At 35.8% G+C, this 14,652-nt stretch overlaps 1 protein-coding gene across 5 annotated transcripts in view; it reads left to right on the forward strand.

The window, feature by feature from the left end:
* The window catches only part of opa1 (OPA1 mitochondrial dynamin like GTPase), an 81,983-nt gene that overhangs the window by 1,492 nt on the left and 65,839 nt on the right, over window positions 1-14,652 (forward strand). For 2 of the 5 annotated variants that reach the window (XM_052018215.1, XM_052018216.1), the window contains exons 2-9: window positions 1,683-2,000; window positions 2,472-2,568; window positions 3,603-3,707; window positions 5,279-5,332; window positions 7,337-7,413; window positions 8,685-8,795; window positions 10,822-10,875; window positions 13,341-13,445. In XM_052018215.1, coding sequence (XP_051874175.1) covers window positions 1,725-2,000; window positions 2,472-2,568; window positions 3,603-3,707; window positions 5,279-5,332; window positions 7,337-7,413; window positions 8,685-8,795; window positions 10,822-10,875; window positions 13,341-13,445 — 879 coding nt within the window. In that variant the 5' untranslated portion in view covers window positions 1,683-1,724. The remainder of the gene's footprint in view (window positions 1-1,682; window positions 2,001-2,471; window positions 2,569-3,602; window positions 3,708-5,278; window positions 5,333-7,336; window positions 7,414-8,684; window positions 8,796-10,821; window positions 10,876-13,340; window positions 13,446-14,652) is intronic. The other 3 variants (XM_052018218.1, XM_052018217.1, XM_052018219.1) reach the window with 3 other exon arrangements.

Genomic DNA, 14,652 nt, shown 5'->3' on the forward strand with positions numbered 1-14,652 from the left:
ATTCATTACTGCATTTCTGCTGATGGAAGGGTTTATGTATTTTTGTCATTAGAGTATGTGAATTTGCTTGTCTTAAATTAATGAAAAAGAAGATGTTATTCTAGTTTATTATTGCACATTTTGAAGAAATGATGACTATAAAAGGGCAACCACTTTTTCTTGCTTTTGCATTCATTTTAGCATGTGGGAAGCATCAGTGTCCTGATAAGAGTTGATATTTGGGAATAGCAGATCAATTACATAAAAATGCAATATTTCAGTAAATTACAGGACATGCAGTTTGGAGCAAACTGTTCAAAATCACCATTTTGCTTTAATATTCATTCAGATAACATGTACAAATTGGTGACTGATTTCTAAATTGTAGACTTCAAAAGAAACTATTGCTGGGAAGTAAGATGACTGCCTTCATTTATTTTGTTCCCAGTTGCTGATTTTAGGGATGTTACAACATCTGCCTTTGCTGGACTTGTACTGTTAAAGTTGTGGCATGGTGAACTGGGCAACTGAGTATACCCGCTCATCTCCCTTTAACAATTTGATTGAAAAATTGAAAAATAAAATGCTGGAGCTGAATAGGAAGTTTGATTTAGGGTGGATGAATTTACTATCAAATAAGTGATAGAAAGGGAAACAGAAATAAAATCACTGGATTGACGAGGGGAAAAAGACAGGAAAAGTTAAAACAAATTTAAATTAACATTCTAGGCAATTTCCAGTGCTTAATAATTGAAGTAATGGCATTTTACACATATGTATTTGTCAACTTTCAATTGGCAGTAATAATTATCTTCAAAAGAGTGTTTACATGTTAAGTGTGAAATTTGTTTCCTATGATGAGTTTGATCACATCTACTATGCAAGTAAAGCAGCTTGCCACCAGTCACTGCTTTGAATTCTGTAATAGTTACCTGGAGGCTTTTTTTAAATTGGTCAGATCAGATAGCAACTATGAGCTATTCACATTTAACTAAGCATGAAGACACTGTTGAATCTGTAGCAGGCACTATTATTTCTTGTTATTTTGACAGCCATTTTTGCCATGTATACAGGTGTTAAATTCTAGTCTCTATGCAACTTCAAATTACATTCCATTACTCCAGCCAACTGATTATCCACATCCATTTAAAAGTACTTTCTGTAAAAAAAAAGGATGTTGCAGAAATCAAAATAGTGTTTTGTTCTTTGTTCCTAATGAAATCCAGGGTATTATTTTAAGGTAAAGTCATCCCTGAGGTCCTTTCTTCCTGCAGGCGATTGTTGTTAGAAAATAATAGAGAAGCAAAAATAAAAGATTTTAAAATTTATCTCTCAATTCAAATTCTTCCTTTAAGATTGGGCTAGGATAATTATTATTTTTTTTCTTTGATTTTCACTCAAAAATAAAATGAATTTGCAATGAAAAGCATTGCTGCGATAAATATTTCAATCCCACTGAGTTGCAGAATGAATCTTTGTGGGTTCTTGTCATAACCTGAGCTTGATATTCTCCTCAAGTGCTTCAGTTTGTTTGGGTTTTTTTTGGAGCATCTTTTTCATTCACTCTCTCTTGCCAATATCCTCTCCTGTCTCTTAGACTCGACCAATTAATCTGGTGAAGTCCTTAATTTTTTCACGTGATAACCTCAACGTAGGACTCAACATATTTACATGGTACTAGTACTTATTTTTCTCTCTTCCAGGCTTTGCTTGCTGGCACGCACTGAAGCAATATTGGTTTTAAAATGAAGTTTCCTGTACGGAAACTGTGCTTACTGTCCAGAGCTGTTCGGCACCTGAATACACCTCAAGTTCATTTGCGCAGGCTACACTGGAACTCTAAAGTTCAGTCATATTCCACTTTTGACAGACTTTCCCTAAAGGGATCAAAGCCATTTCCTTTGAAAATTGGATACTATCCCTATCGAAATTTCATTCTTGCCAGACTAGCAACACGACTACTAAAAATTCGCTACCTTGTGTTGGGATCAGCAGTTGGAGGTGGTTACACGGCAAAGAAGGTGCGTCAGAAGCATTTTAATTTTTGCTTTTTGCATGGTATATTCAGTTAAAATCGAAATGGACTGGTGGGAAGGTTGATGTTTTTAATTCAGTAATCAGGAGGAGATTTTGAGACTAGTGGCTATCACTTAAGAGTTCTGAAGATATGACAGAACATCAAAATTAAAGTAAAATTTCCTCCAACTGTTTGCATGAGGACATATAAGTTCTTTGAATCATTATTGCTATGAAGACTGTTTTTAAAGACGTTAACATTTTGGTCTTAGATCAGGTCTACTTCAGTAATTATAATTTTTGTAAAAGTTGCATTCTGCAAGTTATTTTGAGCATTGTAATTTAATAATCAAGGCTGAAAACACCAATTACAGAGCTCTCAAAAATTTTGAAGCATGAAATAATATAACTGGCTTGTTGGACATAAGTTCTTACAATCCATACCAAATACTTCAAAATTTGTTTGTTTTTCTTAGACATATGATCAATGGAAGGAAATGATGCCAGATCTAACAGAGTACAAGTGGATAATTCCAGACTTTATCTGGAAACTTGATGAAAATATTGATCTTGGTGAGCTGTTTTTGGTTGCAATTTTGAATTCAGAAGTACCAGAACCATGATGTTACTATTCAAAATATTATTAATACAATGGTATAGTAATTCCAATTATTGTATCATAATTACTAATATCACCATTTTTCTTCTTTACCCTTTGTGGATAAAATTACATAATTTGATAGTAACAACAGCACACTACCTAAATATTCCTTATTAAGCAGAAGGCTGACAATAGCTTTGGATTTTTCAGTGTTATTTCTCGTGGTCAATGCAATTACTTTGCCACATTAATATTTTCTGGGTTTTGCTCATGAGAAAATCAAGAGATCCAAGTTTCATATACTGAAAGCATAGAACTTTTTATTCAGTATTGAGGCCTTTGACAGACTACACAAACTAAATCAATTCAGTTAACGTGTTAGAATTTAAAAAGCAAACATTTTATTTTCAGAAGGGTTATGTAAAAACCAAAGTCTTCAGCAAAAATTAAGCACTTATTCAATGTGGTTTTAGAGTGTCACTAAATGGCTGCTTTCCATGGTTGGAAAGAGTAGAATTGGGGATCACAACCTTGGGATAAGGGGTTGGTCATTTAGATTGAAATGAGCAATTTATTCACAGATGAAGAAGCAAAGAAAAACAGTAGCATTTGGCCCTTTGAGTCTGCTCCACTGTTTAGTATAATCATGACAGATCCTCTACCTCAATACCATATTCCTGCTCTCTCACCATAACTCCTTATGCCTCTTGTGTCCTGAAAACTATCTATCTCCTTCTTAAATATATTCACTGACTTGGTCTCCACAGTTTCTAGTAGAGGATTCCTCAGGTTCACTATTTCTGATCAAAGAAATTTCTCTTCATCTTGTTCTTCAATGCTTTACCATGTATCCTGAAACTGAGATCCCTGGTTCTAGACTTCCCAGCCAAGGCTTTAGGGGATGTATGGTCTGTTCCTCTGATTTCTTAATTGATAAATGTACTCATGGAAAAATGAATATAAATTTAAAATATTGACATCAATGTATTTTGAACTTTTTTTTTAGAAAAGATTAGGAAAATCTTTGATGATGTAGAACTTGCCAAGCTGTTACCAGATTTTGATAAAGTTGGAGAAAGTCTGGATCATCTGAAAAGTCTCCTTACGCCAGGTTTGTATATGTATCAGTTGTGAACTGTGAGCTACATGTAGAAATATTGAAAATATTTCAATATTGTGATGTCTAGTCTGGTATTTTTGCATATTACTATAATTTTTTGCCTTGAACCCATTTGTGCAGAGACCTGATGCAAGTCTCCAGGTTGAAACTGCTGACTGATTCCTCCATCATTAACGGGCATTCTTCTGATTATATATTTTCCTCAGATGCAATTCCTTTGGTTCTTTTAAAGGTGTCAACCTAAACACGAGAAGGCACAGTTGACTGGCACTGTCTATATTTCATGGTTTCTCATCTACCATAACTGAATTCCTTTTGCTACTAAAGGCACCAACCATAATACTAAGTCATTGTCTCAATGCTGTCTCTGCAACCTCTTCACTTTCAACCTGAATGTATGCATGCTTTAGTTTCTCATATCATCACTGGAGATGGGTATCCTATTATCAACTGTCTTTTCAAAAGCCTCTGAGATTACATAGTATGATCTTGAATTGTAGGTCCTTAGTGAGCAATGTTCTGTAATTGGGTTTTCTCACAACTTCAATTGCTCTCCATGCTTTGGGCTTTACTGATTCTGACTGCATGTCCCAGCAGTGTGTTTCCATTGCACTTTTGTGCTCTGTTAGTTGTTCTTCAGTCTTAAAGTCTACATGACCAAACTTCCTGTTGGTTAATAATCTGACGGCCATAACAATTAGTTTTCATTAAGAAATTAGTTCGGAAGCCTCTAACCTTTTTCCTTATTTCCTACAAATAAAGAAAAAGGTATGACTCCGGTTCTCACCTTCTGGACTGAGTCACTTTGTCCCACTTCAGTCTCTGTTTTCCTGAGTGTTTGTCAAATGAGCCCTTTTGATTCTGGTTTCCGTTCTTTGAAGTACCTTTTAATGGAATCTTCAGGACTTTTACCTAGTCCTTGCACAACAGGCTGGATCTAATGATATAGTTTGCAATAAAAATTGTGATTAGTTATTGTAACATCATGAAACTGTCTGGTGAATCTATTTCTACATAAGACATCACTAAAACATTCTCCCATTTGTAGTGTGGATCTGCCAAGTTATGTAACAGAAACACTTGTTGTACGAGTATCTTTTAATTCTTGAGCAGTCCCCTGATAGAACTTTGCACTGACCTTAAGCTTTTCCTTAAACCTGCATGAATGTAGATGCACCTGTTTTTGAGTACCCCTAAGTTGCCGTCTGTATTTTCACCTCTTAAACTATACATCATTGTCTAGGATATTTTTTGAAGACTGCTGTTAAAAACAATGCAGATATATTTTTATGAAGAAGTCAGTATTACCACATGGAGAAAAATAGAATTGAGAGAAGAATTTTACAAAAATGACTGGAAAATTTTGTTGCATGCCAATGGCATAAAGTAACTGAAAAGTAGTCTCTAAAATGTAGCAGTTAAGATTTTGATGATTAAGTTGTATTATTATAAAATCTAGGAGTACTACTTTTAAGTGTGTTTTCAATCAAGGTGTGCATTGGGGCAGACAAGTTTAAAATCTTGATTTATGTTTGTGTTTACATTTTGCTGACTTTTTACAGGTGAAAGTTTGTATAATGAAGTCAAAGGAGTCTCTCATCCACTTCTGTTGTTAGGTGTGTAAATCCCTTTTGTTGTCATTTAACCTGTCAACTTACAGTTTACAAAATAACCCTGATACTGTTTGCCTTAATTGCAGTAACATGCATTGAAGGCTATTTTTGTTTTATCAGCCACTAAAATTGATTACTAAATTCCATTTGTTAATACCACACTTGAAAAAGTTTCTCTTTGGGTAATTATAAGTCATAGTTTGACGAGTATCACTTCCCATTAAAAATCAGTTTTGGAGCTTTATACATTGGTTTATGAAATTTAGCCTTTATCTTCTCCATATAGCACCATCAGAAAACAGAGCAGAAAGCAAATCTGTAAAATTCTATTCATTAATTAGGTTTTGTTGCGATTACCAGATTATTTCTGTGTTTCCTTCCTATAAAACATGCATTTTTCAGACAGAAGTGTACACTATAAAACCTTGGCATTAAAATATTTCTAAATTGGCTGAAAGGTTAATGACTTAGTTACCTCCTTTGACTTCAATGAAAATTGAATGGAATGTTTTATTTAACATTAACATCGTGATGTATTTATATTAAGCCCATTTGTGATCTTTTTTCAGTGTAAAAATATTTTCACCTTGTTTTAGTGCAGGCATGTAGGTTTGTTGCAGAAAGATAAATTAGACTGTAAATAGACCAGAGAGAGTTTAACCATGTGAATTTGAGTATTGCCAAGTAATATATTGTCAGGACGGTACCTGTGCACGAACCTTGTCTCAAAACTCTGCAGCAAAGACTCCAAATTATTAGCTCAAAAACAGGTTAATGCATTTTGTTGTGGAAAATTGCCTGCCAATGCCATCCACAGATTCAATGTGGGTAACTGCCCCATTAGCAATTTTTTGCATCAGTAAGTCAACTGAAATGACCATGGACTGTTTGATCAAATGCACATAGCAGTCATTTGATCACAAAAGCTCAATTTGGGTTCCATTGATCTCCAGGCATCACTACAGCCTAGGTCTAGTCATGGACAGAAAAGCTGAATTACAGAGGTGAGGCATCAAGGCAGAATGTGGGATCAAGGGACCCCAGGTAAATTACAATCAAGTGGGAATCGGGGTGAAACTAGCCATTCCTTGTACGTAGAAAAATAATTGTAGTTGCTGAAAGCCAGTTATCCCAGCTTCAGGAAGCATTTTTTTCAGGCCATTGTCCCATGCCCAGACATTTTAAGTTGCTTCATCAATGACCTTCATCACAAGTCCAGGCGTATGGATATTTGCAACGCTTAGTTGTATTTCCAAATCTGTAGCAGTAAGGGGATGTCTGCAAAAAGACGTGGACAATCTTCAGGCTTCAGCTAGTAAATGACAAGTAATATTCGTGCCACTTAAATAACACATCGCACAGGAACTAGTGACTGTTTCCACTAGAGAGTCTAATCATTTTCCTTTGACATTCATTGACATTATCATAACCAAATCCCCCATCAGCAATGTTCAGGAGAACAGCAATGGCCTATAATTTAATTGAATCAGCCATTCGAGTACTGTGGCAGCAAGAGTTAGTCAGCAGCTGGGTATTCTGTGACTCTTGGCCCATCTCCATGTGTCAAGAAGCTTTAACACCTTCTATAAGGTTCAAGTTAGGACTGTAATAGAAGATGTTCCACTTGCCTGGTTGAGTGTAGCTACATCAACATAAAAGGAGTCTGCTTGATTGGTACCCAACTAACTATCTTAAACATTCACATACTCCACCACCAGTGCACAGTGGGCCACAGTGCACACCACCTAGAAGAAGCACAGAAGCCTCTCACTCACACTTCTTCAACATCACCTCCAAAACCACCAAAATGTCAAGGGAAACAAACATATAAGAACACCAAAACTTGGGAATTCCGTCAAAGCCACTAACTTCCCAGATTTGGAAACATTATTGTTTCTCTGGTAATGTTGGGTCTTGCATCACATAAATGAAGTGTATTAAGTATTCAGTATTCTAATAGGTTTATTGGCAACTAAAAATTAGTTCATTCTTTTCTGGCTGTTGCAGATTCTACGGAAAATTCTGCTACTATGAAAGCATCTGATACTCAGGGGTTCGACAGTAATGGGAAGCAGTATAAGAAGGCAAGTTTGGAATAAATTAGTTCATTAAGCTATTTACTTCAATGTAGGTAACTGAAGCTTGTGTTTGGATTATATTAAAAATTGTTGAAATGATTGAAGCATATTGAAATCATCACTGCTCCAAATTGCCAAATTTTTAATTTTATTATAATTGTAAAGGACATGTTGGTGATAAAGCACTTACTCACCCTGAATTGCTTTATCTATTTTGGTGAAGCATTTCTGTGTTAAGAAAATGTGGAGTTTTACTGGACAGAGAGCATCCTTTCACCTACTTAGCACACAGTATGAAGAAATAGTGTAAATTGATTTTACTACTTTTGCTACTTAAAAACCAGCTCACACAACAAAGTCTGTCCTGTTTTCAGAAATAAATTGCTAACTATTTAGATAGTAAATTGAAATGCATACCTCACTGGGATGTGGATACTTGTATACAATAATTGAGGGGTACTTGTGTTAAACCACATTTTCCTGTGAATGTGCTAAATGTGTATCGTCATCTGTTTTTGATGACAAATGATAAAACTAAGCTGAAGTCCACTTCAAAGGCAACAGGATGCTCAGCAATGTCCAAATTCATGCTAGGAAAAGCCTATTAAGAGTATTGGAAATTACTTGGATGGGGAAATTGTAAGAATAATATTGAAAACAGAATGAGTATGGTACTGAGGTGTGAGAAGATTCAGAGCTACAGGAACTGAATGTGCACAGTGAGGGGACACCTCTGGAGACGAAAGCTGTTAAATGTATGGTATGATGTAATGGTTAATTCTTGTTTGGAGGTTTTGTATTTATTTCCAGAATTCTTGATTAATTATGTGTGTTTATTTGAAGGAGAATTTTGTAAGCTGTTTTTAAAGAAAACAATGTAGCTGCTGATTTTTTTTCCTGTTTGTTTGCCACAATTATATTTGTTCTGCAATCATAGTAACATCTGTGCAAGTGATGGTGTTATCCAAGATCACTGGAGTTTTTATTATAGAGATATTATTTAAATTATGCTTGATTTAAGGACTGTAATACTGTGGATGATACAATTTTCAATGACTTATTCTGTTTGAACTCATGTGCCCCTATATTACAAACAGGTTTTGCTGAACTCCTATGCTCCTTACTAATGGGCACCAAATGCAGCAGTCCTCTATTCATTAAGCAGTGCATACTTTCCCAGTCCTTCCATGTGTTCATTTGTCTTTTAAGTTGTGTTTTATGTTTTTTTTATTTTCCTCCCTAATTCCTTCCTTTTACCCATTGAAAACCCATGGCAGGGTGTGCTTGGGGAACTGATTCTAATCCAGCAGCAAATCCAGGAGCATGAAGAAGCAGCACGCAGGGTCGCCGAACAATTAAGCTCTGGCTCCTCCCAACAGAAACGAAAGGTGATAGATTGAACCATCCTTTGAGATAACCCAAACTTGGTTGCTTGGCATTGGTTTTGTTCGAGGGTGTTGTGTATATTTGAATTGCTCATTATATTGCACATAAAAGGAAATACTATTGGAAAATTCATTGAGAAATGGTTACCTGTGATTGACTGCTTATTCAAAGCTGAGACTTTTCTATACAGTGAAAATGAGCTTTGAATATATGCAAACAATTCTAACTCTTTGGACATTCATGGATTGTATGCACGAAATTTATGATCTATATCGCAGATTATCTGTACTCGCTTATTCTTTTCATTTAAACTCCTTTTTGATTGACACTTGTACATGATGTTGAATGTGTGGATGCAGCTCAAGCTCATCCATCAGCTTTGAAATAGCCCAGAAGTTGCAACTGATATCAAAAATGAAGTATTAACGATCTTAATGTTGTAATGCCAAATGTAGAAGCTATTTTCCTTTGGGGCGATGTTGGGAGAGTCAATTATTTACAGCCGTAGTTTAGGTTTGTTTAACTAGCAGCTTGTTGTCCTTTCTATAGGCTGTCTATCTGGTAAATCAGTTGGCGTTCACATATTCTAAAATAAATAGAAGAGAATGCCAATAAGAATAAAAGCTATGGAGTAGGTGAAGAGTGTAGCACGTTAATGTCTACCTTGACCAGCTGACCAAATAGCCTTTTTCTGAGCTGCAGACTATCAGAAATTCTACTACCGTAAAAAAAACAAATACCATTATATAATAGTTACCTTGTGTGTGGATTTATGGATGACTGCATAATTAAGTACTGAAATTTTATCTTGTAATATGGAAATATTGGCTACAACAGTAATGGGTCCCATGATATCATTGTAGTTTTGAGTGATCTTTTAATATTTGTTAGTTTGTGCAGAGTGATGGATCAAGGAGATTAATATATTTTTCTACCTCCTGTAGTTGCAGACTTCTTTAAAAACAGTTTAGAGCTCCTGAAATAACATTACAGTCTTAAGTTGGTTGGTAGGGAGATGAAAATAATTTCTAGTTCTGCATGGCCTTCTTTAAAGGTATATTGTGTTGGTCAGTACTGTATTGCCCACAGACTTATAAAGTCTTACCAAGATTCTGGTCCTCTCCTAATCTACAGCTTTAAAGAGAATTAATGTAAAAGCGCATTTGTTGTGCCAATAATTTATAAACAATTACTATCAATACATTCCCAGCAGACTGTCAATTGTTACTTTTGCACTTCTGACAATTTCAACCTCTTGTATTTTATCATTTCCATTTTTTTGTCATTTTCTAACATTCCGTGTTATATAGGATAATGTGTGTGTTATGTGCTAATACTATTCAAGCTTAATAGTATTTAAGGACACGAGTAGATTTTCAGTTTGCCCCCCGGTGTGAAGATAATGTAGCAAATCAGATTCCTGTTATAAAATCTTCTGTCTTTATTACCATTAAAATCAATCAATTAATATTAGATGGGTCCTGTACCTGACAGCTGATCCATAATGCTAGTTTTATACTCAGATGGCAGCTTGAATATCTAGCTGTTTGTTATTTCCTAACTAATTATATGCTAATAATTAAATATTCAATAAAATTTTCCAATATCTGAATAATTCATTATTGCAAACAAACTTCATTATAACCAACTAGAAGTACATAATATCCTCAACATCTGCCTTGGATCTGAGTGAAATCCAGGGAAGAGTTTTGGTCTGAAAAAATAAATCCCTGATAAGTTGTCAGAGAAGTTTTATTTCTACTGAAGCATTTTACAAAAGAAATAAATGAGTTTGTAATATGAAGTGGTTGTAATAAAGTTTGGCTTTAATTATAATGTCATTTAAGTGAAATTTTAGTAGGTTTGTGATGTGACGTAATGGAATCTGAATCTTGAACGTTACATGAAAGAGTGATGTCACTTGTCAGTTAAAATGTTATTTCCGAGCTGTCAAAATGTTGATGCTTCATTTTACCTGAAAGTAATCTCCTCTTTTTCAGTATTTTATTTCCTTCACTATTTATTCAGGTATCAGACAAGGACAAAGCTGAACAACTGCAAGAAGAGCTTTTACGTACACAGGTCAGGAAAATGGGTGCTTGGTAGATTTCATCTGTGGTGTGGGCTTTTGGATTTCGGACAATGTGTAGTAAACCCAAAAATGTGTATTTTGCCTGATGTGATACAAATGACTTGCCTCCATTTATCAGAAAGCATTGATATTGCAGTGGTGCCACCAACAGGGTATAGTGTCCTAACTTGCCAAGGCATTTTCAACAGCACCTCCCAAATCTGCGGCCTATGTCATCTTGAAAAATGAGGCAGTAGGTGCAAGGGAACACCACCACCAAGTAACAAGTATATTAACTTTGAAATGTATTGCCTTTCGTTCATTATCCTAGAATTCTACTGAATGACACTGCACAAGTGCTTTTATCACAGACTACAGCAGGTAAAGAAGACATTCCACCATTGTCTTCTCAAGGACAATAACACTAATGTCCCCATTAATGAATTAGAACAAAATACTAAAATATGAAGAGCTGTCACTTAAGCTTCGCTGTATACAGTTTTAAATTGAATCCACAGACCTTTAAAAAGAAAGAAAGAATTCCCAGTTCTTTGACAAATACCTTGTCCAGAAGGCAGTTGCTGGTTTGACCATCTATTGCTGTAAGACTATCAGGACTTCAAGCTTCTTTTAAAAATGGTAGCTCATCTTCCCTTGCTCTCTTGAGAATGCATAAGATTAACTGTGATTATCCTGAATGCTGCAGTAACTTCTCACTTTCCCACTTCTCCACAAGTACCTGTGCTGGATCTGGAATGGTGATTTTTTTTTCCCAAATGACTCTGAGTAGTGGCAGGGTCTCGATCTTTATTTAAAAAATGACATGGGTTGGCCAGAACAAGACCTGCACAGAAAACTTCTTTGGGATCCTTTTACAGTTTGTGAAGCCCTGCCCAGCTTTGATAGCTTTCAGAGGTTTTCTCGTTATTGTTTGTAAATATTTCTGACATTTAGAAGCATTTAAAGATCACTAAATAGGTAATACTTTTGCTTTTCAAAATAAGATCAACTAGAACATTGTAATTGTGTTCTGTTTAATGCTTTTAATTATTATTAATTTAATTTTTTAAAATAATGTTTCATTATTTAATTATTTTATTGCTCTAATTATTAAAAATTACCTTATTTTTGCTCACAATTATGCAATACTCATTAAAATGAATGTACTTGTTGGCCGAATTTCGATGCCTAACTTGACAAAAATTCCAAGTGCAAGTGCCCCTCATAAATACTGAGCAACCAGTGTAAGGTTGTGGGATGCCTAGTGGTGGTGTGCAGCCAGGAAATTGCCAGTGAAGCTCCACCAATAAATTTGGGACTTGGGCAAGAGCCCTGAAACTTACCAGACTAACACTCAGAAAAGCCAGCTAGTTAGTGTGGAATTGTTGGCATTTACCAACAAAAATCCAGGCCTCTACTTTAAAAAAAAATTAACATTAGAGGGCAAATAACGTCACAGCACACACAAAATGCTGGAGGAACTCAGCAGGTCAGGCAGGATCTATGGAGGGAAATAAACAGTGATGAAGGGTCTCGACCCAAAACATCAACTGTTTATTTCCCTCCATAGATGCTGCCTGACCTGCTGAGTTCCTCCAGCATTTTGTGTGTGTTGTTCCAGATTCCAGCATCTGCAGAATCTCTTGTGTCTTCAAATAATGCCACAAAGCTTGATGCTGCTGTTTTAGTGATGTGGAAGCTAGGAAGGAGAACTCGGAGAGAATTTTACTATTATTGAGAAAGCCATTTCAATGTACCAGTTTTGTATTTACAATTCTTAAGACTCTCAGGAGCAGTATAACTTGCAGCAGCAGTATATTTCCATGGAGTGTCTAACTGCCTCCCTTGACGTTTACTGGCATTACCTCTGCACTATCAAAATCTTGGGGGTCACCATTGACTATTACCAGTCACATAATCATAGTCTACAGACATTCAGACAAATGGGGCAGCACGGTAGCGTAGCAGTTAGCATGACGCTATTACAGCGCCAGCAATCGGGTTTCGATTCCCGTCGCTGTCTGTAAGGAGTTTGTACATTCTCCCGTGTCTGCGTGTGTTTCCTCCGGGTGCTCCGGTTTCCTCCCACATTCCAAAGACATGGGTAGGTTAATTTGGGTTTGGAATGGGCGGCGCGGACTCGTTGGGCTGGAAGGGCCTGTTACCACGCTGTAAATAAAATTTTTTAAAAAATAGATTAAATTGTACGTGTTTGCTTTTTGTGAATGAGTAGTGAGGCCACTTGTTCTTTGAAGATGGCTATTGCTCATTATTTATCAAAAATGGATTCTCTGTGTGGCTTTGGGACAGCACAGGTATAATTGAAGATTGAAGCATAAACTGTATTGTGCATCTTATGCCATTACTTAGTAACTTGCAATAGTACCGTTTCAAAAAAGTTAATCTGCTTTGAAATGAAACTTGACTTTATAAAGAAAAGCAATTGCTTTTTCTCTTGCTATTTGTTTTTACATAGCTAAAATACCAACGGATCCTTGAACGTCTAGAGAAAGAAAATAAAGAGCTACGGAAACAAGTTCTTCAGAAAGATGATAAAGGCATTCATCATCGAAAAATGAAGGTGAAGATGTTTTTTAGTCTGGGAATAAAGTATTCAGAACATACAGAAACTTTAAGCACTTCCACAAATCTGGGTCTCATATAGTTCAGTGGCTTATGATTAAAATATCTGTAATTTTAATCAGCTGCTATTAGAAATAGGAATATTATATTGAAAGAAAGACTTGTGCTCTGGTAGTTCCTTTCACAACCTCAGGATGTGCCAAAGCATTTTGCAACTAGTTATTTTTGAAGTCGTGTAGGATATGATGCAACCAATTTATAGTTGGAAACTCTCCCTGCTGGGCCTATGCAGATCAGTCACAATGTTTCAGAATTCTCTTTTGCTGTTTGCTATTTTGAATGTTGTTTTCAGATTCCAAGTAAATATAACTAATTTGTTAATGTTTGGGAGAATGACAAACTGTATCTGAAAATCTAGCTGCTGTGAGGGCTACTGTTACATAATGGAAGTTTGCCCTTCCAAGCCTCTAGGTAGGGTTCTAGGGCAGTGTTGGAATTTTTAAGAATTTTTCAGTTTTTCTTTCCCTTGGTTAATAACTTTTCAGATGTTGGGATCTTGAGGAATAAAGGGAAGCTTTGATTCTGCACTAATTTTTATTTTGGAATCCCTCCAGTCAGATATCAATGGGTTTTTGGAGGGTCTGTTTAAAAAGAGTGCGAGAAGATGCACAATGCACTCCGATTGGACAAGAAAACTAATGTGGCAGATATTCCACTGCTCTGACATTGCTGGTTACCTGCACCCTGAGCTATACTGTATCTTCCAGAATGGTACAGGGTGCAGTCTTCCACTGAGACTAGGTCCCAGCACATTGGCATGGCCCAGGGAAGTGCAGTGTCTCCCCCAGTGTTGAGCGCTTGTTATTCTATTACAACAATTTTGACAGCTGGTGAGGCCCTACCCCGGAGTTCATTGGCTATCAAAGCTGCTATTTAAATTCAACATTAGTGAATATCTTTGACATTCATAAATATTCAAAATCATTTGGGACATTTTTTAAAAAATAAATTGACTTTTAAATATCATTTTAATTTTAAAAGACTAAGAGCACATAAAATCAATTTAATACATTTAAACCAACATAATTAAATCAAATAAACTGCTTTACTTGCCTTTCTCCTGAGAGCCATTTTCTCTTATTGATTTCAAAACACTTTTGTACTGGGCCCATGTTAATAGTACAGGTTCAGCAAGTGGAGTTCTC

Source organism: Pristis pectinata, chromosome 6 (assembly GCF_009764475.1).
Source record: "Pristis pectinata isolate sPriPec2 chromosome 6, sPriPec2.1.pri, whole genome shotgun sequence".
Taxonomy (NCBI): Eukaryota; Metazoa; Chordata; class Chondrichthyes; order Rhinopristiformes; family Pristidae; genus Pristis; species Pristis pectinata.